Consider the following 27,125-nt stretch of genomic DNA (forward strand, 5'->3'; position numbering starts at 1 on the left):
AAAATACAGCATTGTAAAGATTACTATAGATAATATTTGCCTTTTTTTTTTTTATTAAAATCTATGATAGACAATTTGCCACTGGAAAATATCCTTTTATAGGCCTAAGACTCAGTTAAAAGGCATCATTTGGACATATAAAACTAATGCAAAATGCATGCACTGAAATTTACTGATATAGAAATACTCTCATAACATTAATACCTTTTTAAATGTACATGCTAAGCATACAGACATGACAGATAATATGTTTTTAATACATGAAAATCAAACAAAGTTTCTAGCAGTTTCTTTTTTCTTCTTGGAAAAGAAGCAATTTACTGATATTCATATGCAAACTTATTATAAAACTAGATGTGTCGGAAAGACACGAATGGCCCAGCTCGCAAAAAAAACTTGAAACCATTTTTAGGAGTGCAAGGAAATTTGAGAACGCAAGTCTGTATAACTGTTATTTTCACGTAATTTTCAAAGTAAAAAACCTGGTATTTCAGCTAAAATCAACGAAGCAGAACCAAAAGTAAACCGCTATGTAACTCATCATAGTAGACTCACTTCATTTTAGTAAATAATCTTTAATATTTTAACTTATTTTCACTTATTTAAATTGTTCTTGCTCTTATCAATATGATTTTACAATAACAGTAGTTTATATGTTATATCTGATGCCCTCTATTCTTTTTTTCCACAAATATTTACTGAAATGAAAAAACGGGTCCCCATTACCGAAGGGCCTTTGATAAAAAAATTTGATATGTTATCATTTTTTAAAAGATTTATAGAACTCAAAAAGACTCTAGTCACCAAGTAAAATAATAAATAACAGGGCTACAAAAGAATAGACCACTTGCACATTGTTTGGTGATTAGTCGTACCGGAAGTACGTAACTTCGGAATTTCGAAATCTATATTGACTGAAACAAAAGGCGGGCAGAATTTCCAAATCCGCCATTGTAACTAGGGTAAATAAACGCATTTTAGATTGACGATGGTGAACAAGAATTGCATGTACGGGGTTTGTAAGAGTGACAGTAGGTACCCAGAGAGACTCGCGGAGAAGGATGCGTACTTTATTCCGTTCCCAAAACCATTACGGAAAAGAGTGAAGTGTGAAAGATGGATACGAGCTTGCGGACGACAGGACTTGAACGTGGAAAAAGTGACAAAATACAGCTATATATGTTCACTTCACTTTGTAAGGGGAAAGGGTCCGACTGAGGAATATCCGGATCCTATTCCTGCAGGAGCCTGTGAAGCTGAAAAGGAGAATTTCATGCTGCAGAACCGGAAAAGAAGGGCACCAATAGACCGTCCCAGCCTTGTGTGTAGGAAGGTGAAAAAAACAGGTACGAAATGTATATATAATTTAATATAATGCTTGTATTTTCTTTATAAAGGTTCATAATGTTTACATATTACCTTGTTTTTAATTTGACATTCTTGACGTATCTACCAATGACACTTTTAACTTGAACATTCAGGTGCTGCTTATACATGTATATGTACTCATGGTACAAGGAAGTGCGGTGTGAAATTATGCAGGTGCTGTCAAAAAACAGTTTCATATTTCATACATTTTACTGTTCAACTTACAATCTTATAGAAACATCAATTTGTATGAACAAGGCTGTGACCTATAAACAGATAAAGGTTTACTTTTATAAATTTTGACTTGGATGGAGAGTTGTCTCATTGGCACTCATACCACATCTTCTTATATCTACTAGCTATAAGGCCAATGAATATTGACTGCCCAAATAGCATAGTTGCAGAATAAAATCCATGACGACTTGCCACAATGCCCAATCACAAAAATATTGCGTTACTGATGAAAAAGGCAATTCAACCCGCCCAAAGACATACACAAATAAAACAGAAATTGTATATCTCACTCTATGTACATTTATATAGACCTACCAGTTTGTCCAAATATAGTATTCACGAACAGAAAATATATGCATGATACAATGTATGTTACTATGTTAGAAATATCTTAAGCATGTTGTGCAGTTTGCATCAAAATGTTATCTGATTACTAGTCCAAAGACCAATATTCCCACATTTTCCCTATGTGTCTAAACAAACTTTAACAACAACTTAATTACTAGTCTGGGGCATCAGACTACTGGCTAACAGTACAGACTGTTGTGAAAAGCACATATTTAAATCCACAACATTTCCCTATATTCATGTCAGATATTACATGTAGTTATGGCGTGCAGTTAAAAAAAATGTCTATCAACATGATAAACTGTCTATTTTTTGCATGTGTAATGTTTGATACAATAATAAAATTCATAATTTCAGGTAAATCAGCTGATCAGAGAACAGTAGACCTAGATCACTCTTATTGTATAGTTCATGTTCCAGGTAAAATCTTTTAAAACATGTATCTTTAGAAAAATGTCATCCTCAGTCAATATATCTTAAAATGTAAATTATACATCTCATTCAAAGGCTGCAATTGATATATTATCAATTTCCGAACATATTTGTATCAAAATTGTCAGCACATTACAGTCTCTTTTTAAAATCATTTAATTTTGTTGGAATAACTTCATTATTATAGATTTCATATTTTATCTTGAACAACAACAACATATTGGTTGTTATTTCAATTATTTTGAATGTTTTTTTTTTAATATTGTTTACATGTATGTATTTGAAATTTTTCAGATTATATTTTTTTTAAATAATTGATCATGAAATGTACAATATCGAAAATCTTTTAACCATATCATAGTTCATAAGTTGACATCACACAAAGTAAAAATAACTGTCAGTACTATCATTTTTTACCCGCCATTTAGGATCCACCTTGTAAAATTTAGTTTTAAAGGTGAATATTCCTGAACAAATCAAATTGGTAAAATTCTGTAAATTAATTTAGTATATACCTGTAGGTAGGTGAACTCCAGATAAACAAATATAATAAATAGTGTCTTTTTTCTTTTTGTTGACAAGTTTTCTTTAGATTATTTATCTGGCTGAAATTATAATTTAATGTAGATTTTTTTTCTGAGCATCTGTGTTGGGCAAGTTGCAAAAGTAATTTTTTTTGCTAAATAGAAAATAGTTACCAAGTACATGAAATATCTTGCAATATACAACAAAATCATCTAAAACTTCAAATTTATAGATGAAAGTATAAAAAAGCATTAAGTGTATATTTCAAAAAATAAAATCATTTTAAATATGAAGGGAAGATAATTTTATTAATTTATAATAGATAATGGATTTCATTAAATAATTTTAGATTTTGAAGCAGAGATTGAACTAGGGCCTGGAGACGAAGGGAAGGTACCAGATGACATTGACACCACTATCTTTACTGCTACTCCTCTACCTGTGGAAACAACAGGTAAATTTATATATTTATGACTAGACATAGGAGCTGTATATTTCTAAATGGACTGGAGGATATGTGGGAAGGTGTGAAGTTACAAATTTTATACATTAACCTTGGCAATCAAATGAAATAAATCAAGTAGTGCAGCACTGTTCTATTTCTGGATTTAAACATATCATAATCTAATAAGTGTCTTACATGTATATTAGAATGTTCCTTATTAGTCCCCTACCGACGAAATCGAAGGGGACTTTAGGTTTGCACTCTGTCTGTCCATCCATCAGTCTGGCAAATCAGTTTTCCACACTTTTTTTCTTCATGCTTGAAGATATTGATTTGATATTTCGTGTATTGTCAGTGATATTGTTTGCCTCAAATTACAGCCGAAATTCGGCTTTTTCCCCTAGAGAAAATTCCCAATTACTAAAAAAACTGGCTTAAAATTCCTCCCAAAAAGATTTACATTTTCCCAAAACAGTGATGGCATTGGTAGTAAATGTTTGTAAATATCGTATTCGTGTTATTATTTTGATATTAGAAAGCACTTTTGAGATCCGGTTTTCTGATCAGAATCATCATGGTGTTTGTAACACGTGGTTTTCAATGCATTAAGTACCATCATTGCTTCTGTTTCTTTCCCCTCTCCGAAAAGTATCTTTCAGGTTGAAAATGTCTGACAACCAAAATATACATGAAAACAACAGTGCAAAAAAGACAGCAAAGGTCAGCAAAAAATCGGTGATGTGTTTAGAATAAAATATACAAATTTCCCAATTTCCATAAAAAATATGCATTTTTCCCAATAAAAAACGGTAGAGGTTGTTTTGAAAAAAGACAACAATATCACTGATTGTTTTATCATGACAAGTTACAGATCAAGTTCGAATTTTGTTCCGGTCTGATGATTTTGTGCAGAGTTGTGGTCCTTTGACTTAGAAAATTCACTAAAATAATCAGTTTTCTGCACTTTTTTTTGTAATTCTTGAAGATATTGATTTATCAATTGGTATATAGTTCTATCATGACAAGTTACAGTTCAAGTTCGAATTTTGTTCCGGTCTGATGATTTTGTGCAAAGTTATGGTCTTTGGACTTAGAAAATTCACTCTAATAATCAGTTTTCCACACTTTTTTCCGCCATGCTTACAAATATTGATTTGAAAATTGGTATACAGTTTTATCATGACAAGTTACAGATCAAGTTCGAATTTTGTTCCGGACTGATGATTTTGTGCAGAGTTATGGTCCTTAAATTCACTTAAATAATCAGTTTTCAACACTTTTTTCACAAGTTATAGATCAGGTTAGAATTTTGTTCCAATACAATGAATTTATAACCGGTAGGGGACTATTTATTGCCATGCAATACTCACAGAGTGCTTGTTGCAGTGAATTTGTATAGCCACAATGTACAAAAATGTACTTTGAAACAAATGTTTTATTTTGAGATTTTTTAGTTTTTTACTTAACTAGTCAAATAACAATCACTTTATATTGTTATTTTGAGATTTTTTACTTTGATCTATTTGCAGAATGTAATTTTCCATTAGTAAAGGGGCATAACTCTAAGAATAGTTTAAGTGACACCACCAAAATTCAAACTTGATCTTTGTTTTGTGGAAAAAGCATTTTGTTTAAGTTTCATAATGTTTGGTTGAGGCAAACTAAAGTTAGAGAACAGAAACCAACTTGGGGACAAACTGACGGACAAGGGTAAAACTTAATGCCCCCATATGCTACAGCGGGGGCATAAAATTTGGAAAAATGTTTTTTAATCCACAAATCAATGTCTCAATTGGCAGCGTTTATCTGACCATGACCTCATTTTCTTGGTTCATTGGTTTAGGACAAGACCTTAAAAAATAAAAAAATTCCTGTCCAAATTTAAATATAGGGTTGGATAGAGGAAAGAAGTGTTATACGACATGTATTTATATTTGAACTGAAATTGCAGATTCAGAATCTCAGACTTACCATCCAACTTATTCTGACAGCAGTACAAATGTCAACTTGAAGACCATGAGAAGACAGTTATTTGTTTTAGATGTGGAAAAGAAGCCTAAAGCCTATACAGGTATTTAAAAGGTCTCCATATTATAAATATAAGATTGGAATGAAAGCATGGTGTATTATTCTTAACTTAGAAAGATTGGTCTATTTAATATATGTAGACTTTTCGAATATTTTTTAGAGATTTAAAAAAAAAAAGGATTAACTATAATCAAATTTAGATGTAAAATTAAGATCAATTGAAATTGTTGCATTAACACATTATCATTTTTTACAGCCTCATTGTTGTAAATTTACAGGAATGACACTGGATGTCTTGAAACTTGTTTTTAGTCACGTAGAGTTGAAGGCTTCTAGGATGAAGTATTGGTATGGGTCATCTAGGGTTGATGACAGCTTCGACGATACAGAGAATGATGTCAGTGGACAAGTGAGTGATCTGTCTCATAATTCACTTTAGTTAAAACCTTACCTATATTTTATTCAAATCCTCGACATCAATAGAAAGATTTCCTCAGACAGATCTGTTCTTTTTGATGGATTTTGAGCACTTATTCAAGCAATGGCCAGTGTTAATACTTTATATGAAAAATCAACACATGGTCATTTCTCAAAAACGTGTCTCTTCATTGATTCACATCCCCCTACAAGGTTTTCATTATTACCTGTAAAAACACGAAAAATGAAACAATAAATATTTCTTGTTTTGCATCAAAGGTTTATATATCAAGCATTGTTTACAACGTCCACTGGTTTTATTAGTGGATACACTGTTGGAACAGCGCCCCCTAGCGACTTGGCATAATAATTTTGTAAAAACTGATTTTTGTTCTTACTGATGGTACCATGAAATTGTGATCAAATCAACCTGAATATTTTTTACAATGGTATTCATTATATAACTTATTAAAATTACCAATGATGAAAAGTAACAGTTTTCAGGGTTTACTGAACATTACAATTTATTTGAAAAAATATCACGTGTATCTTTATGCCAAGTCATGAGCAGAACTCGTGTAAACATACCCTACTATTATTACATATAAGACTAAGGACCATGTCAACTGGTTGTTTTTAATTAGAAAGGCAGATAAAAGCAAAGATTAAAATTATGAAAAATAGCCATATTATATGCATTTACAGAAATTTTCTGTGGAAACAAACAAAAATTCATCTCATATGTTATGATTAAATTAACTTTCCGTGTGAAATAGTTCCAAAAAATAGTACATGTAATCTTAAACATGTCAGTTGGGCTTTTAATAATATTATTTAGAATGCCATATTCGATATGTTTATTTAGATATTTTGCCCCTGGCTTTAACATGTTAAATCTCATAAGCCAGAAAAATGATGAAAATCACCAAAAATAAGTAATAAACAATAAAAAATTAACAAATCTCATTATTGGACAATTGATGTATAAAGTCTTTTCTTGAATTTTTTTTTAACAGAAAAGGGGAGCATTAAGGGAGTTGAAACTTTGGGAAGAGTACCTGATGAGCCTTGTACGACTGAGGAAGGGATTGGACACAGATGTTTTAGCAGATATGTTGTGTATAAGTTCTTCAACTGTTTCCAGGATCTTTACCACATGGATTGTGTTTTTGCGGAAGGAACTGGATTTTCTTATCAAGTGGCCCACTAAAGACCAAATAAAGGAAAATATGCCAAAATCTTTGAAGTATTTCCCTAAAACTAGAGTAGTTATAGATTGCACTGAATTTTTTGTTCAAAAACCCTCATTACCTTCTGCCCAGAGAATCACTTGGTCAAGTTATAAGCATAATAATACATTAAAACTTCTGGTAGGTATAACACCAAGTGGTTCATTCTGTTTCTTGTCAAAGTTGTGGTCAGGGGCAGTTTCAGACCGCAGGATTACACAAGCATCTGGGTTCTTGGAAAAACTGGAGTTTGGCGATGAGGTTATGGCTGACCGTGGATTCACCATAAGTGATCTCTTGGCTTTGAAGGGGGCAACTCTTGCAATTCCACCTTTTGCAAATGGCAGACAGCTGAGCAGTAGAGCAGTTACAAGGACAAGGCGTATTGCAAATGCACGCATCCATGTAGAACGAGCTATAGGAGATATCAAATCTTTTCAGCTACTACAGGGCACATTGCCTCTTACTCTTAAACCCATCCTTGATGATATTATTTTTGTTTGTGGTGCTTTGTGTAACTTGCGGTCTAAACTTGTGAAGTAAGAACTTTTAATTTGTAACAACTTTGAATCTAATTTAGGTATTTCATGGCCAAAAAACAGCTCTCACTATCACTATTTCTGCAAGTTGAAGACACAATGGACAAATAAATTTGCATGTTCAGAGGGGACAGACAACACTTTGTTTAAAACAAAATTAAACAAATAAAGAACAAGAACATTTTTTTTAAATACTTACCTATCCTGAAAAACAATAGCATTATTAAGAATACACCCTTAACACTATCAGAAAGGTGCTCTTAAAAGGTAAACATTTCTGCTTTAATCTCCAGTTAACCTTTTTCTGATAAGATTACCAGTGGAAAGTGATATCAGTACAAATAAACACTTTAAGGTAGTTCAGGGGTATAGAAAAAAAAATGACAGAATTTTCTTATACTTTGCCAAAATGAAGATTTTACTATGCTCTTTTCAAAAAAAATAATAAAAAGTATGGGTCAGCGCGCTATTTTTCAAGGTACGAGTCGTTCAAAATTGCTAATATTTGCTTGGATTGTTCATGAAAAAACACATTTTTGTGCTTAAAAAGAAATCTATGAGACAGAATTTTGAAATAAAATATGAGAAGATAGGTTTTATAATATATTTTAAGAAAACAAAAATAAAAAAAGGTGTCACCAACTTGTTTTCTTGCTACAAGTAAATAATCAGTTTTAATTAATCTGATTTTCACCAAAATGTATACAGATCGTTTGACCATCATAAGAAACAACTTTGTTAAGTTTCATGAAATTTGGATAAGTCATTCTCAAGTTACGGTGCCACATGTTTACCCGGGACAGCCGCACATTTGTATACCATACTACGTCCAGTAAAACTTTTGGCGGGGGTAAAAAAATGAAATTTCTCTATATGTTCAGTATAAATTATGTACTAAAAGAGTTATCTCCCCTTAAATGGCTTATTTGAATAATTAGTTCCAAAAGCACAAACATTTGGTGTTTGTTAAAATATTTTCGCTAATGAAATGCATAACTAAGTTTTCTTAATATAAAAAAAACAGTGTAACCAATAAATTTCAAATCTGTCTCCAAATTTGCAGATTTGGGCAAAAAAAAAAGACCGATTAATTTATTTACTGTGATTGTACTATTCAAGATGGTGGTATACCCCTGAACTACCTTAAATCATCTAAGTCATACCGAAACTTGAGGTTTACTGTCTCAAAACTTACAAAAACCAGTATTATAAAATATCTACAAAGTATTGTATATGAAGTTAATGAGCTGTGTTATATTTGTCAATGAGTCAGTTGTTAATACAAAATCAAATGAAGTTAATATAACCAACTATACATGTATGTCACTATACAGTTGTTGATTTACCAAAAACAAGATTTAGGAAAAAAAAACATCAGATCTAGACATTACACAAATATGACCGAAAGCAACCAATGAAAACAAATGTCTAACAATAAAGTTAACATCCAGTTTTAGAGAACAATGCATAGGCATCGTTAAAAATGTGCTGAATTTTCAATATATGTCGGTATGTGTACTAATTTTGTTAAATTTCAGATTTACTATTAAACCATCATTCTTCGGCGAAAGGGTTAAATTGATATATAAGAAGATGTGGTATGAGTGCCAATGAGACAACTCTCCATCCAAGTCAAAATTTAAGTTAAATAATATCAAGTGGGTCAAGTGTGTATATATATCTGAATCATTATGATTTATCTACTTGGATTATTTAAAATATTTGGGATCAATTCAAAAAGTAAATTTGGTACATTCTTAGCTAATTATATAAAGGCACCAACCCAACAAGCTTGACAGTATATTTAAGGATGTAACAGGGTAAACATAAATGAGGCATCAACCCAACAAGCATAATTAGATAAACATGAATGAAAAGGGACACATGTTAAACCTCAATGAGGCATCAAACCGACAACAATATTAATACATCTTTGTTTTAAGGGCATATGATACAGTTTTGATTCAATTCAAATATGTAGGGAAAAAAATATACCTGCATGTGCTACTTTAAGAGAAAAAAGGTGTAAAAATTTTAGACATTTTCTCAAAATTTAGTTTTTTGGGACATTTCTATCCTTTATAGACACACCTAACTTTTTATTTCAACAGATAAACACAAGCGGATTTTTGTAGAAACATTACGAAAATCTTCTTTACATAAATGTGCTCTTAATAAGTACAACAGTTTTGGGGAAATAATTAATTTTCAACAAAGTTTCTGGATTTAGGAAAAAAACATAATTTTTTGCAGTATATTTATCAAATTTAAAAAAAAATTGAATGTTAACTTTTCATTAAAATTGTTACAAATAATCTTCATACTTTTAAATCAAACCTAATGCCATTGTAAAAAAAAGGGGCCCTTGTACTCGTTTCCAAGTTCAATCAGTTTAAATCATAAAAAAAAAACCTGCTTCGCTGAGCGCAGCTAGATACGCCCGCAGAGGTCCAACCCTGAACAGTTGGGGCAAAAATGGACACAATATTCAAGCTTGATTCAGGTCTGAATTTGGATTGTAATTAAATATTTGACATATTATAGGTTTCTGAATAAATGTTGTCAAAGAACTTGAAATTGGTTATATGAATTGAATTTATATTCAATTAAAGATTTCTTGCTGTTGTGCAATAGTCCCCAATACTTACTAAATCTGTTGTCAGACTATAAACAAATAAAGTTCAATTAATTCTCAATGTCATATTAGAAATTTATGGAAATAAAAAGGGAGCTTACATCAATAGATATAAACAATCCACCAAAGTTTCATGAGAATTGGTGACAGCATTTTTGAGTTATTGTCAGAAAACTGGAAAATCACCCCTTTTTTTAATGAATAAAACCCAATAACTCCGAAATGTAAAATGTAAAATGTATAAAATTCTAAAGGGAGCTTACATCAATACATACAAACAATTCACCAAAGTTTCATACGAATTGCTGAAAGAATTTTGGAGTTTTTGTCCGAAAACTGGAAAATCCCCCCTTTTTTTATGAATAAACCCTGTAACTCAGAAACGTAAAATTTAAAATTTATAAAAATGGAAAGGGAGCTCATGTCAATAGATATAAACAATTCACCACAATTTCGTGCAAGTTGGTGAAAGCATTCTTGACTTATTGTCCGAAAACTGGAAAATCCCCCTTTTTTTAATGAATAAAACCCCATAACTCGGAAACGTAAAATCCAAATTTTATAAAAAACGAAAGGGAGCTCACGTCAATAGATATAAACAATTCACCAAAGTTTTATGCAAATTGGTAAAAGCATTTTTGAGTTAATGTCCGACATGTTGACGACGGACTGACAGACGGACAACGGTATACCATAATACGTCCCGTAAACGGGCGTATAAAAACAGTCCAAAATGCATCTGTTCCCGATATGGCACAGTTTAACGTCGCAAAAATAACATTTTACGTTTAGCAAAGTCATTACCTCCCCTGTAACTGTATACTATCATATGCCCTTCAGGTCAGCATGCAGTTTCATCAGTAGACATAATTGTATTAAAAATTTCAATCTTTTACAATGTTTTAAAAATAACATTGTAGAATATCAGCTGTAATAGGTTATAATAAAAAGCCTTTGGTGAGTGAAAATTTCTCTAGTTCTATTTGTTTGTTTTTATATGGTTTGATAATTTTGATGTTGGTGACAAAGCAAGGTCAAGCACATGTATCTTCCTGAATATGCATGAAACAATTACCATTGGAAATTTAACATACTAGACTGTTATCGACACACGACACACGAATTACTCTTAATTAGGCAAGGTAGAAATCAAACATAGTCTGAAAACTGGTCAGTGCTTTCAAAAATTTGGAAGAAATATATTGAAAATTGTTAAAAAAATATATTAAAATACATAAATTCATGCATCTAGCTAAGTGAACCAACCACCCAGAAGAAAAATTAATCTTTTGCTTTAAATCAATTGTAAAGTACCAAGAATCATTATTTTGAGTTGCATAGTATTTTGGAATGAAAAAAAAATTAATAGATATCAAACTAATATTTAGTAATGACTTATAGATTCAAATATATAAGAAAATGTTTAAAGTACCTATTGAACAATTTTTAGTAGACTAATTTAAGTTGTCTTTACTCACTATTTCTAGAAGAAATGGTGCAATATAATCCGTAAAGAAGTTTTGCAGTTTCTCCAGCATTCTGTTAAAAAATTCTTCATCAAAGCTGACTTCTACATGTTCTATTCCATGTTTGGTGTAGAATACCAAATCACACTTTCTCATTTCCATAATTCCCATTTGTCCTTGCACTTGACAATAATACTGTGAAGAAAAATCAATTTGACCATCAGAATTAGTTTTCATGTGTAATACAGATTTAGCGGGCTTGTTTCTAAGTGAAAACGGACACTTAATTTCAATAACCTTACTCTCATGGCATTTACAAGTGATCACTCCATCTGGACTACAACCTATACATGGATACTTCGGATTTACCACCAAACCAGTTTCAGTTATGCATTTATTCCTTTTCAATCCATGAGCTGTTTGGTATAGGTTCCTGGCTTTTGATTCCTTGCGTCTACCCCAGTCTAAGGCCATTTCCTGGAATTTATTCTTTGCAGAAAGTGATTCACTACCTATAATTCGGCTGCAAATAAGATCTGGGTCCTCATTATTCATTATAGCCTGAAAGTTAGAAGCAGTAATTAAACCTTTCCTCATAGTGAACCATAAATTGTTGCTACTCTGGCCCTGAGTTGCCCTTGATATAAGCATCACATCATCTGAACTGAATGATAAGCTAGCCATAAATTTTTCAACTATATCCTCTTCATTATCAATTAAACATACATACTTATCTTTAAAATACTTAGCCTTAGTAGGAATTGTCAAGTCCTGTATTGCCTCTGAAAAGTCCATCGGTAACACATCTACTGGTTTATGGGGTAGAAATTCTAGTGCTCTTGCCTCGGGATTTATCTATTAAAAAAAAGTAACCAAAGCATTAGTTATATATTTTTCAGGAAAAAAAAGACATTGTTGAATTTAAGAATTGGAAGAAAAATATTAACTGAAAATCTAGACAATGGTACAAGATATATTGTATGATTTTTATGTGAGAGGGACATTTTAATGATTTTAATATTTTTGTTCAATATATGATGTATTTTCTTAAAAGTAAGTTGTTAAAAATTTAAAAAGAAAATTAAATATGAAAAATTTACACAATGTTTAAGGGTGTGTTCTTACTAATGCTATTTTTTTCAGAGTTGGTAAGTAATAAAAAATGAATTTGTTGATATTCTTTGTTTTTTGTTTATAATTTTAACTTTTACCTTTACTGGCTTTGTGGTGTTTTGGTAAAGCCAGGAGCAGAACTTCATTTTTTTATAAACTGTCTTAAAAACCTTTTAAATTAGTTTTGAAATTGCTGAATTGATTGCAAATTCCTATCAATGATAAACTTGAAATAAATTCAAAGCATAAATTTCACAAACTAAATTGTTACCTTTTCTATACTAACTTTTTTAGAAATAAGAATTAATTTTTTTAAAGTTGTAAATTAAAAAGGTTACACATGGTGCATATTATTAGTTATCTTGGTGTAATCAGGGGTGTAAAATTCCGTACACCCCTGATTACACCAAGATAATGAATTTATTTCTTATGAACAATTCCTTTACTCATTTTTAAACAAGGATGTAAAATTGAAAAGTGGTAATGAAAAATTTCCAGTGTAAAATTTTTTTTATTTTATTTTTTTTTTACATTTAAATTTTTTTTTTTTTTGACATTTTATATTTTTTTCTTTATTTTGGCAAAACTTTATTTTTTTAAATTTTTTGGCAAAATTTTATTTATCCCGGGGTGAACAAGGATGGGGTGTTATCTACACCGGGGTAATAAACAATCAGATTGCAGTATTTTTGCTGCATAAGAAATAAATATATATATATGTGCTGCAGTGCAAAAATTTTAAAAAATACTGATATTGCATTGAACATTTAAGAACAGTAATGCAGTATTAAATAAAGCTTTCACTGTTAATAAAAATTAATTAAAATATGAGTAGTATTGAAGTATTAAAGTGTGTTATATTGTTACAAAAATGTCTGGCACAAAATAATATTATTTTGATTAATTTTTTGCTGTTAATATTTTTGAATTTGTAAATGTTACTGTCCAATTTTGTCAGTCCTTTAACTTTTCAAGAATGGTTGGTGTATGCTATAACTATGCACCATGTGTAAGCACCATGATACCTATTTTTAATGGACACGAGTTCTGCTCAAGACTTCATTTTGAGGTTTAAAAATTAAATATAATAAAGATATCTGGACAGTATGATTTCAAACCTCAAGAGGAGTCGCTAGAGGGCGCTGTACTTGAATGTATAGTGTATCCACCAATAAAACCGGTGGGCGTGTTGTTAAAATATTTGTTGTTATACCTGTGCTAATTTACTTGCAAACTGTTTTATCTTCTCGTCTTCTGCAGCTCTGTCAACCATCTGTCTAGGATCAAAACTGGATACTACATGGTCTGCTGATGATACACATGCTTCCATCCTCCTATTTTGGGATATTACAATATTTAAATGTATTTATTGGTAAAGCATTAAATGTTGGCATTGTATAAAATTGAGAATGGAAATGGGGAATGTGTCAAAGAGACAACAACCCGACCATAGAACAGACAACAGCAGAAGGTCACCAACAGGTCTTCAATGCAGCGAGAAATTCCCGCACCCGGAGGCGTCCTTCAGCCGGCCCCTAAACAAATATATATACTAGTTCAGAGATAATGAACGCCATACTAAACTCCAAATTGTACACAAGAAACTAAAATTAAAAATAATACAAGACTAACAAAGGCTAGAGGCTCCTGACTTGGGATGTATTTAGGATTTCAAGGTTTTCAGTAGCGAAAGAAACTTTTAAGAAGTGACAAGAAGAATATTTTAGCAACAAGAAGACTATTTAGCGACAAGAAAAATGAAAACAAAGTTCTTATTAAAATAACTTCCTAATAAATATATAAAAAAAATATGCATTGAAATGTTTTTTTTTAGATTCGAGGCCAGATGTCGATCTGTGTGTAACATATATATATGATATACATGTATTTATCATATATTTAGTACAAAATACAGCAATTTTGTATATCTAATAAAGGTTCTTTTTTCCAGTCTGTATCGCATACCCCGTATCGCATAGCTAAACCCGTATCGCATAGCTAAATCTGTATCACATACCTGGCGTGACATCATAAATCAAATGACGTCAACGTTTGACCTATGACGTCCAGTTGCTGTATTTCCTGGCATAGGAAAAAAGTGAGTTTCCACTCAAGAAATGTCATATCATTTGAACTAAAATCTATATTTTTCCAAAAAATATTACCCAGTAGAACTTTATAAGCGATTTGTATAAAATAGATACAATAAGTTTTTTTTAGTGGGAACTCACTTTTGTCCAATGACTGTGTATATAGGAATCCCCTGTTTGTCTGTTAATAATATTTGAATAGATGATACATGGTAACATTGTTGTCCATATTTATGTATACAAATGAGTTCAGATTGTAGTAAAAAATATTGGGAAGGTGGGTTGTATTCTACAGGAGGGAACAGTTGACACTATTGTTAGTGAATGCTTTTAAATACATGGTCTTAAAGAATATTATTTGCCAGTTGCATAGCTCTATATTGAGCATGTAATAAGGTTGTAGGGGACATTACGATGTGGATATTAAGCAAATAAGGAAGTCTATAACAAAAAACTAAGTCACCTGGAAAAATACAGGAAAATCCTTATGTTCTTTTGTTTGTTATATTTTCCGAAGATTTAAAAAAAAACGTATATGACATTAATCTGATTCTATTTAAATATATGATAAACAGAATAATAAATGACAAAATCCGTATCGCATGCTGTATCACCACTTGACCAATATCAGCCCTCGGGACCTTCGGCTCTCAGGACTGATATTGGTTTCTGGTGGTGATACAGCATGCGATACGGATTTTGCCATGTATTATTCTATATATACTAAATACTGTAATATATGAGGGAAATCTAGAATATTTTTATTAATTTTTTCATTTTACCAGTGCTAAAGATAAAAATGATAAAGTTAAAACCTTGGCTTGATAATCTTCATTCGTTCCACCTCTACTGGTTCATCGTGTTCCCTCTTTCGTTTCTTCCACTGGCAAGGACCGTCAGTAACAGACTTCTTCTCAAATGCCTCCAACTCGTATAAGCATGCTGCAACATGACGACAAGCTCCATTAGCACTGCAATAAAATTGTATTAAGAGAAAGTTAGTACATGCATACATGTTCATTTGTGAAATGATCTGTATAATACTAATATCTTTATAGATTTTTACGGTTTACTAAACATGAGCGTTTTAGATTGCACGTCATCAAATTACATCAGCAGAATTGTTAACTTCTACCTGCCAAATACTGGACACAGAAGCTAGAAAACCAACCTTGAGTTTTGACAAATAGCAATGAAATATTACCTCATCACCCTGCACTTGAGGCTGTCATACAAATGTACTTACAAACTAGTTTAACCCCACCACATTGTGTATGTGCATGTCCCAAGTCAGGAATCTGTAATAAAAGGGTCATTGTTTGTTGCAATATTTCATATTTGTTTTTCTTACATTATTTTGTACATAAATCAGACCATTAGCTTTCTTCTTTGGATTGTTTTACATTTGTCATTTCAAATTTTTTATAGCTGACTATTCCCTTTGGGTTTTTCTCATTGTTGAAGATTGTACGGTTATCTATAGATGTTAATTTCCCTGTCATTTTGTCACTTGTGGAGAGTTGTTTCATTGGAAATCATACCACATCTTCTTATTTTCATATTACAATAGAAACTATAGTGGGTCGAGAATTTGTCAAATATAATATTTTTATATTTACCCTCCTGGACATTCACAGTAAGCTGCTTTAACATCACCTAGAGTCTTCTCAACAACAAACCAGCACTGGTAGGTCATCTTCCCAGTCAACGTCTTTGCCCTCTGTGTTGGCCTCACCTTTCCAGTAAAAACACAAACTGAGCTGTCATCTTTTAAGTAGTTGACTTTCATTTCCTGGACATGTCCATCGTAAAACAAGCGGTAGTCCTCTGCACTCTTATAAGCTTTCAACTTCTTTTTATCGTAATCTGAACGGTGCAACAACAAATAATTGAAAATGTCATACAAGGAAAAGTCAGGTACACCAGAAAAATCTTCAACATATCTGAAAAAATAAAAGGTTTTCAAATTAACACTACAGAATTCATTGCTGGTATGAAATTAACAGATTAACAGATAATTCTAGTAAGACATGTATAATAGTAAGGTGAAAAATACTGATTGGGAATATGAGCCCTCGCCAGTACATGCAGTTCAGACAGTTGAAAGTTATATATACTAGACAGTTGAAAGTTATATATACTTATACATATGAAAATGCATAAAGTATTTTCTAAATAGATGTTTAATGATATATTATATTACATGTACAACAAAATGTTAAGTAGATCTTAATCTATATACTTACTGTACATGAATTTGTTGGACTTGAAATAAAAAGAAAATCAATGTGGAAAAATTATGATAATTGTGGTAATATATCCGCTTAATTCTTGCAATTCAAAAGTTTACTCATACAATGACTTTATTTCATTAAACCCTAAAATTCTTAAGTTTTTGGCAGTTAATATTTATATTAAAGATATTTAATTTCAATAATAATAATCTAATAAATTTGCGTTTTTATGTATTCTGTGTAGATAAGTTTTCATTTAAGTGGGGCGAGTTGGCAGACCTGAAAATTATATATTCATCTAGATTTTACCTTTTTTTCATTAAGTGGGGCGAGTTGGCAGGAAAAAAATTAACAGGATTTAACCCTTTTCACAAGTGGGCGATTTTTTAAAAAGTGGGGCGAGTTGGTAAACCAGTTTGGGGCGATTTTTTTAAAAGTGGGGCGAGTTAGTGAAAAAGTGGGGCGATTTGGTGTGGGGCGATTTGCCAGTGGGGCGATTTGTCCTGCTTCCTTATTGATCAAGTAAAATTGTATAAAAAAATGTAATAGCTACATGTTTTGAACGACTAAATTTTAGGGGCCATGGGCTATCCCTTTAATTATAATGTAAAATTGCTATAAATGGATATTCTTTTGAACTAAGTCTATTTACTTCTAATGGAAAAAGTTTATAGAAAATTGAACAGTTATTGTCATATTATTATTTTTTAAAAAGTTTAAAGTCTTAAAAGTTTTCAATATTTAGAAGTTTGCATATATTTAGGGTTGTTTCTTCTTAGGGAGCTATTTGATAGTTAAGGGGTGGGGTGAAAAATTTTGTCCTGCATTTTTTTTAAATTGTAATCTCTGTCCTGCTTTTTTATTTTTCACTCTATACGGTCCTGCATTTTTTATTTATTAGTTTATCCTGACTTTTTTTTACATGAATTGTCATAGCCTGCCTTTTTTTTTGCAAAGTGCCTTAACCCGCCTTTTTTTCACTCAAAACTTCTGTCATGCCTATTTTTTTTCAAATTTCATCCTAGCCTAACCCCCACCCACCCACCCAAAGTGAAATCGTAGCTCCCTTAATAAAATTGTTTTGGACTGACATGAATAATCATATTTTTGAAAAAATACTGAAATAATATGAGTTTTAAAAATGATTTCATTATACTGCTAGAAAAATATATTTTAGTAATTGGCTTCAGACACACAGGTAAGGAAGAATGACCCTTCTTTTACTTTAGGGATCCCAGTACTTTAGGGTTATATATGGTTTATTTATGGTTAGGGTTACAACTAGGTTTTAAGGTTAAGACAGAGGTTGGTTTTATGGATGGGACTAGTGATATGGCATGTATGGTAGAGTTGGACTTGTGGCACAAGTTGTGCTATGGTTGGGTTAGGTAAGGGTTAAGTTTAAGGGATGTGACTAACATGTGCTATGTATGGTTTGGTAATGTAAGGGTTAGGTTTTAAAGATGGGACTGGTGCTATGCTATATATGGTTGGGGTACATGGCCCTGTGTGTAAGGATTAGGTTTAACCTATTTTCAGTGGTTATTGGTACTTTTAACTTTTGGGTTACGGTTGAAACTAGGTTCTAAGGGTTAGCTTCTAGGGAAGACAGTGTTATGTTCAGGTTATGGGTTAGGTAAATCATGAAAAAAAAACTTTAGGTTTAGGGTTCATTTATGGTCAATGTTGTTAGCACATATGTGATGTTCTAGGTTAAAGTAAGGTTTTATATTTAGGGCTACTGTCAGGGTAAGGTATGGGTTTGGGTAAAGTTTAGTTGAGCACATTTTTATATAGTTTGGGAGCCCGTAAATTAAAAGAAGGCCGAAAATATGACTTTCTGACTTATTTTGACTGTATAACTCATTCAAACGACAAGGGATATAATAAAAATTTTAAGTTTAGTAAAGGTACGAATTTTGGTTAATTTTATGGCAAGTTTAGTATGGGCATACATATTCTACGTGGATAGCCACGCGTTGGGACCCCCTTAGTAAAAAACGGTCAAAACCCGGTTTAAATAAGTATGCAGAGTAGGGTAAAAGCCAAAGAAATGAATAGAAAATTATCTTAATTACCCTTCTAAGGTAAACGGGTCTGAAAAACTACAACCGGCTCTTCTCAGGCGATCTTGTAGGGTAGAGTCGACGTCGTCTGCTAGAAAATTGGGATCATACGGAATCTTCAATTTTTCCACCGCCTCAGCTAAACTTGCCAAATCTCTCTGTTTATAACCATTTGCCACTATTCCTCTATCTCGTAAATACAGCTGAATCTTTGAAATTGTCAATGATTTAAAAGATAACATCGTGATTGTAATAGAATAGCAGAATGAAACAATTTGTTTTGTGGAATCGCTATGGTAAACAAGCAAAAACTGTGACGTATTTTGCCCCACCTATTTACGGTCGATATATTTTGCAGATTTGAAAGCGAAACGCCAATTAATGTGCAAGTGGTCTATTATCTACTGGGGCTACCACCCACACTGTAGAAAGAGAAATACATGCTTTTACTGCAGTGCCAATGACCTCCTAAAACTAAGCTTAGAATCATTAATTCTTATATGCTTACAGTTTTCATAGTTTTCAGATCTTCTTTCATTCAAAAAAATAAAAATCAAGCAATAATATTTTAATATTGAGTAGTTGAATTGTCTCCTGAGTAAGACTAGGAGAAATACCAGCCCACTTACAAATCTAGTAAACCATTACATTTTTATGTTGGTATGACATGTCAATAATTTTCAATATACTTTTGTTTCAGAAATTACCTCAGATGAAGATTATGACATGCTTCTCATTGTTGAAGGCTGTACTCACTGTGGCCTATAATTGCTTACATCCACTTCATTTAAACTCTGGTGGACAGATGTCTCATTGGCAATCATACCACATCTCCTTATTTTTATATTCAGTCAGCGACAAAAAAGAAGATAGTCATTAAGCCCCAAATCAGAGCCATTTTTTAATAAGTCTTTTCATATAGTTATCAATAAGATATAGATATATTTTGCAAACATATTTAAAGGTCTTACCATTTCTTCATAAGTTTAGATTCTACAGTACATGTTTGTTATCTTATAAGTGCCTACATAACCTTCAAATCTTATTAATCTAGCAAACATTAACCCATTTCACCATTCAAATTGGCTAACTATTCAAAATATAGAGTGCAACTTTAATCATGAATATATTTCAACAGAAAGTGTATTTTGGTAGAAGCTAAACTGCCACAAAAGTTAAAAGGTTGCAGCTGTCAAATCTGCTAAAAGCATTGCATTCATTAATCAAATAAGTTAATTTTCAATGACAACTAAAATTCAACCAAAAATCTCATAAATGCATTTACAAAAATGCAAAACCTTTGCCCAAAATAAGGTTTAAATTTTCATCAAAATATTTGGATAATAATGATGTGAAGTAATACTAAAATCCAAGAAGGCAGTTCATAGACATTGAAATGACAACATTCAATACATGCATCTACTGTGACCTTGACCTTACAATGTGACGTTTGGTCAAGATATGACACAACCTTCAAAGTTGGTTCATGACAGCAACTGTGTGATGTATGACTTTGATCCAAATAGGCACCAAAATGTGATGGCCATGACAACCATTTTTATAAATACACCACCAGAAAGGGACCATAATTATTTCTAAGGGTAGGATGAGCAGGTTAGTGAAGAAACAACATTTTTTTTCTGTTTTTGCCTTTCTTTGAGGTAATCACGAGAAAATGTTTTTTCCTGAAATCCTCTTTTCATTTTCTTGTCTTTTGAGTAATACTCACAAGTCTAGAATTAAATGCTGAGGATACATCTAAATAGTTGATGATTTTATGTGACAGCTCATTAGGCAGAACTGCAAAGAAATCAAGCTGGCAGGTAGAAGGTAAGTACACCTGTGTTAAGAAGGACAATTGTTCACAACCACATAGTTCTAATAAGTGTTGTAGGGTCTCAGTCTTCTCCTGGTCACATAAACTCGAAAATCTACCCTTGGTTGATTCCAACCAATCTTTAAAGTCCATTGCATCTGATTATAAAATTTAAATGATCTCACAAGCATGGCTGGAACACATTATTACCTGGAAAGATACAGGTTCTGAGTGGTCAGACAATTTATGATAATTTTAACAGTACATAATGAGAGATTGACGTTGTGACCAATCAATACTGTGGATAAAAATTTATTTATTTACCCATTTTATTAACCACATCAGAATATCTATAAACAAAAAAGTGCAAATGTATGGTTAAATTAGTAAATTCATTTTAAAGTATTGCCATTTGTAATCAGGTACAAAATGGTACAACATTTAATTAATATGAGACATATTACTCTGGCTGTAATGTTATATCCTTTTAACACTGGATATTGTTCAGTGGCAGATCCAGAAATTTTCATAAGGGGGAAGTCATGCTTCAGTGATTCCCTAAATAATCAACCAAATTTTTCTCAGAAAAGGGGGGGCCCCCTCAATCCGCCTCTGTTGTTCACATTTAGCTGAATGAAGTGTAGGAAGGCGTCACAGCAAATAATAATAATAGCCTTTCAAGACATCATAATTATTTGGACTACTAATACAGCTTTTATAATGTATAACTATAATATAAATGTATCCCATGTTACATTGTTTGTATCCTGTTGTTCTTGTGTTAAAAAAATGCTTGTACCTAATTGTACCCAATTTTAGAAACCATATTGTCCCATACAGTAAATATACCAATCTAGTACCTGGTTACAAATGAGAGGCCAGAGGCGGCACTAATTTTCCAAGCAGCAGTATTACAGTAATGGTCTTTGACTTTAACGACTAACGTGGTATATTGAATTAAGTTTGACTTTTCACAATATGCTGTTATGAAATTAACTTTTTCTATATAAAAGGAAAATAAAGAAGCGCTTTGTATTACATGACAATGGTCATGTTGCATGTCCAAGTGTCAAACATATTTTCCTGTCAGGCTGTCGTGCAAGGTGGCAAAATGTTAGAGTTATCTTTCCTTTGCTAACAATATTAATATTCAGTTCGGAACTGAAAGTGATCCGTTTCGTTTGCGTGTTGTACCGCTCTGTAAGAAAAAGGACCACGATTATGGCATACCGGCTTTTCAATCAATCAAATGATAAAAATAATGTTGGTGATCAAATGAAAACAAGAGTTTGCCTTTCATTTGCTGTTCTGTTTCACGTCCATTTGATTTTGCTTCTCCTTTTCCCAAACTTTTCAAGTCTCCTGATTGATTGATTGATTGATTGATTGATTGATTGATTGATTGATTGATTGATTGATTGATTGGTTGGTTGGTTGGTTGATGGATGGGTGGATGGATGGATTGATTGATTGATTGATTTCCGCCACTTTCATCATTATTGGCTTTTGATTTTGCTTCTCCTTTTCCCAAACTTTTCAACTCTCCTGATTGATTGATTGATTGATTGATTGATTGATTGATTGACGCCACTGTCATAGTTTTTGGTTTTTGATTTTGCTTCTCCTTTTCCCAAACTTTTCAAGTCTCCTGATTGATCAATTGATGGATGGATGGATTGATTGATTGATTGATTTATTGATTTATTGAGTGATGGGTTGATTGATTGGTTGATTTATTGATTGATTGATTTCCGCCACTTTCATCATAATGGGCTTTTGATTTTGCTTCTCCTTTTCCCAAACTTTTCAAGTCTCCTGATTGATTGGTTGATTGATTGGTTGATTGATTTATTGATTGGTTGGTTGGTTGATGGATGGGTGGATGGATGGATTGATTGATTGATTGATTTCCGCCACTTTCATCATTATTGGCTTTTGATTTTGCTTCTCCTTTTCCCAAACTTTTCAAGTCTCCTGATTGATTGATTGATTGATTGACTGACTGATTGATCGATCAATCGATCAATTGATTAATTGATTGATTGATTGATTGTTTGTTTGCTTGATTGAATGATTGATTGATTGATTGACGCCACTGTCATAATTTTTGGTTTTTGATTTTGCTTCTCCTTTTCCCGACCTTTTCAAGTCTCCTGATTGATTAATTGAAGGGTGGATGGATGGATTGATTGATTGATTGATTTATTTATTGATTTATTGATTGATGGGTTGATTGATTGGTTGATTGATTGATTGATTTATTTCCGCCACTTTCATCATTATTGGCTTTTGATTTTGCTTCTCCTTTTTCCAAACTTTTCAAGTCGCCTGATTGATTTATTGATTGATTTCCGCCACTTTCTTCATTTTTGGCTATTACGTGGCGGTCATTTTTTTATTTGTGGAGGGAGCCGGAGAGAACCACCGACCTTCGGCAGGAAAACTGAGAATCCTAGTCGATTAGAATTAGAGTCGAATGCCCTTGCCATGTTCAGTGTTGATAGGCTAATGACACAGAAGTTGGATTACTTAGACCACTCGGTGCCACCGAGGACCTATCAAAAATAATGGAGAATAGAAACAATGAGACAAACATAATAAAGAGTAGAGAATACTGTGGCATTGAAATATAGAATGGAGAATAATGGACAAAAAATAGAATAGTGTAAAATGGCCTAAATTTAAGGATACAGAAATGAATACAACCTCATTTTATCCAGACCCTCTTATGTTAGTGCTACCACTTGGTCAATCCCTTTTTTCAACAGTATTAGGGTTGAATCACAATAAAGCTATTTTTCCAAAGGTGTGTTTTGTGTTTTCAGTTTATTTCCTTTTTTCATTTCATAAAAAATACGGTATTGGTTTTTCTCATTGTTAAAGGCCTATGATCACTAACATCCACTTCATTTGAGCTCTGGTGGATAGTTGTCTCATTGGCAATCATACCAAATCTCAGCCTTAGTTTTTTTATTGGTCTAAAATACACAATGACAATAAGCATAACGATACCATTTTAAGTGCTTCAATAGATATAAGAATGTGGTATAGGTGCCAATGAGACAAATCTCCATCCAAGTCACAACTTGTAAAAGTAAACCATTATAGGTCAAAGTACCGCCTTCAACACGGAGCCTTGGCTCACACCGAACAGCAAGCTATAAAGGGCCCCAAAAATGACTAGTGTAAACCATTCAAACAGGACTACCAACGGTCTAATCCATATTAAAAACGAGAAACGAGAAACAATTATGAACCACATCAACAAACGACAACCACTGAACAACAGGTTCCTGACTTAGGACAGGTGCAAACAAATGCAGCAGGTTTAAACGTTTTAACAGGCACCAACCTTCAACCTAACTTCAGAAAGAGAAAAAACGAAGATTACTGGATTCACTATCACCAGGAAGGCTCAAACCCAAAAAGTTGAAATCCAAGGATGTTTAATATTTGAATACTCGAGGAGCTTTATGATAAAAAAAAGGACGTAAAAAGAAAAACACGAATCCATCTAAAGTCAACGTTGGCGTGGTTCATAAGTGTTTCTAGTTTCTCGTTTTTTATATAGATTAGACCGTTGGTTTTCCTATTTGAATTGTTTTACACTAGTCTTTTTGGGGCCCTTTATAGCTTGCTGTTCGGTGTGAGCCAAGGCTCCGTGTTAAAGGCCGTACTATGACCTATAATTGTTTACTTTTTACGCATTGTGACTTGGACGGATAGTTGTCTCATTGGCACACATACCACATCTTCTTATTTATATTTGTTTCATGAAGTTAAAATAAAGTTTCAAAAATCAAAGAAAAATTTAAGAAAGATAAGTTTTAAACCATATTAAGGTGCCGAAGCACTAACTACTGAGCTGATGATAACTTCGGGGATTAGCAGTTCAGCAGCGGCAGTATCAACCCAGTCCAATAGAAAATGAGAATAACATTCTATATTTTGAGGCCGAAGCGCTTTTCTGGATTTACTTTCATCGGTGACGTTCAAACCCAAGATTTGAAAGCCAAAGGATGTTGTATGAATACTTGAATAAGGATAATTCTGTAACTATAAGGGATATTTAGTGAGTCTACCTAAGTTGGATTTTAAAAGTTGGATATAAATAACTAACTATATACATGTTCATATTCATCTATTTTGGAGCAGTACTGACAATAATATTCTTTGATTATACAAACTTTGGACTTTGATTTTACTGTGGATTATAAAAACTGATATTTACTTCATTGTGTATATATTTTAATCAAATGTGATGTGGCGTATACGTCAATAAAACAGAAACACAACGACAAAAATAACCAAAAAAAAAACCGGCACAGTCTTCAAAAACAGAAAGACGTTTATGAAATATGTCAAGCTATAAATCGTCTCGTGTCTCTAAAAGTTTCTAATGAATTAAGCAGAAAACCATCAAACATAAGCCACTAAAACCACCAAATTTTACAAAAAAAAAAAAAAAAACTATATGTAAAATGAAATAGGACAAGATATGTTTGTTTGTTTGATTTTGTTTTGTTTATATTGATAAATAACAAAAAATAAACGAAAACATAAATGTTGATGATTGCATCTATTGTTACAAATTTTACAGGTCGTTTTAACATACTATCGAAGAATTGTGTGGTTTTGTATGTAAATACTACACGTGTGATACCCCACGCCACGAAGAAAAGAGTATATATAGTTTTTGGTCCGTCCGTCAGTCTTTAATATTTCACATATTTGGATGCAAACTTCCTTCTTGGATATATGGTCACATATAGTGAGGAAGATCTCTATTGATTTTTATAAAAGTCCAATGTCATATATATAGTTACTAGAAATAGACCATTTTTTTAACTGAAAAGTGGATTCCGGATACTTAATCAAATACTATATATGGTAATGCAACTTTACTTTGATAAATGGTAACATAAAATGAAAGGATTTTGAGGTCTCTTTGTCTAAGATCAAAGTTCTAGTTACTGAAAATAGATCGACAATATTACTGTCTAAAATCATAATAGAATTGAATCAACAGTAAAAGCTGTGAATGTCATCAGTTCACTATAAACTGTCTCCCTTTATTTATTTTTTTTTTGGGGGGGGGGGGGGGAGCGGGGTATGTAATTTTTCTCCGTAAAGATTCTTTAACTATCATTAGTGGTAAAATGATAAATGTGATGAGCAAACGCCTTCTATTCAATTACTCTAGAGTGTACGTAATAAGGAAATTCCAAAAAAGGAACAGAGGGAAATGAATAATTCTAAGCCTTATCACGAAGTACAATTGTTTACGAATTCTGAATAGTGAAGATGTTTTTTTTTAAGTGTGGCACTATACCTATTTATAATATATGCGTGATGTTAATCAGATGTTGTTTCAAAAAAAAATGACGAATGATATAAACCTGATGGAATACATACATTCATAGTTCCCCTTCCTCATGTATTATAGCAAGGAATTGTATATTTAAATATACAATTCCTTGATTATAGTAATAGATCTGTTTCTGTGATAGTGAAAAACTTCGAAAACCTACGCTTTATATTTTTACAACGCGATGCTACGCTTATTTCGACGTCTTTTGCCACAGTGGCATATTTTTTTTCGCCAAGAACATTACTTTGACTGATGTATACCCACAAAACGCGGTCGGTGACCCTATAATTATTTTACATTATAAAAACGAAAATTTATCTGGCAAAAAATCGATATTTTAAAAAATCTTTGCATTGGTTATAGAGTTTTTAAAGATAATTTTGACCAAGTTTTGATTAGATTTTACGTATATGTGCATTTTCAACTTCGCTAGTCAAGGTTTACGATCCGGTCTCTCTGCGAGTCGTCTTCACTCACTTTGAAGAGTAGGGAGACCGGATCGTAACCACAGTGAAGAGTAGGGAGACCGGATCATAACCCTTGGCTTGCGAAATGATACATTGTATACAAATGTAATATTCACAAATAATTCACTGTTTAGAATTCATAACCATGTTGAATAAAACAACAAGTTACTATACTGAGAACTACATTTACCAAATAATCTGGGTTTTTTTCTTCAAGTCATACACAAGAATTGCGGACAGCTCAGCTGGATGGCTTTATCAGCTACCACACAGAGAACCGTAATCATTGAAATTTTTTTAAC

General features: G+C 32.2%; 2 protein-coding genes across 6 annotated transcripts in view; one reads left to right on the top strand and one right to left on the bottom strand.

Moving 5' to 3' along the window:
• Positions 1–22,107, bottom strand: part of LOC127733250 (F-box/WD repeat-containing protein 2-like) — a 32,214-nt gene extending 10,107 nt beyond the window's left edge. Inside the window, exons 1-2 of one of the 4 annotated variants that reach the window (XM_052242577.1) lie at positions 22,025–22,107; positions 20,899–21,195 (exon numbers count right to left, since the gene is read on the bottom strand). In XM_052242577.1, coding sequence (XP_052098537.1) covers positions 20,899–21,138 — 240 coding nt within the window. In that variant the 5' untranslated portion in view covers positions 21,139–21,195; positions 22,025–22,107. Of the gene's footprint in view, positions 1–19,677; positions 19,701–20,898; positions 21,196–21,845 lie in introns of those variants that run through there. The other 3 variants (XM_052242578.1, XM_052242581.1, XM_052242579.1) reach the window with 3 other exon arrangements.
• Positions 837–14,439, top strand: LOC127733249 (uncharacterized). Of its 2 annotated transcripts, none has more exons than XM_052242576.1 (6): positions 837–1,346; positions 2,308–2,370; positions 3,257–3,361; positions 5,304–5,423; positions 5,659–5,789; positions 14,040–14,439. In XM_052242576.1, the coding sequence occupies exons 1-6, from the start codon at positions 989–991 to the stop codon at positions 14,058–14,060; spliced, it is 798 nt and encodes a 265-aa protein (XP_052098536.1). In that variant the 5' UTR covers positions 837–988; the 3' UTR covers positions 14,061–14,439. The 2 variants fall into 2 exon arrangements, with proteins under 2 accessions (XP_052098536.1, XP_052098535.1); XM_052242575.1 differs by lacking the exon at positions 14,040–14,439 and adding an exon at positions 6,814–12,660.
• Positions 22,108–27,125: the final 5,018 nt, after the last annotated feature.

This window comes from Mytilus californianus, unplaced genomic scaffold (assembly GCF_021869535.1).
Source record: "Mytilus californianus isolate M0D057914Y unplaced genomic scaffold, xbMytCali1.0.p SCAF_3, whole genome shotgun sequence".
Classification (NCBI taxonomy): Eukaryota; Metazoa; Mollusca; class Bivalvia; order Mytilida; family Mytilidae; genus Mytilus; species Mytilus californianus.

Bases quoted from the DNA above. Each gene is read 5' to 3' on its own strand.
- LOC127733249 (XM_052242575.1), top strand. From the start codon at position 989: ATGGTGAACAAGAATTGCATGTACGGGGTTTGTAAGAGTGACAGTAGG. The intron at 3,362-5,303 runs GTAAATTTATAT...CTGAAATTGCAG, and splicing joins TCTACCTGTGGAAACAACAG to ATTCAGAATCTCAGACTTAC. The intron at 5,790-6,813 runs GTGAGTGATCTG...TTTTTTTAACAG, and splicing joins AGAATGATGTCAGTGGACAA to AAAAGGGGAGCATTAAGGGA.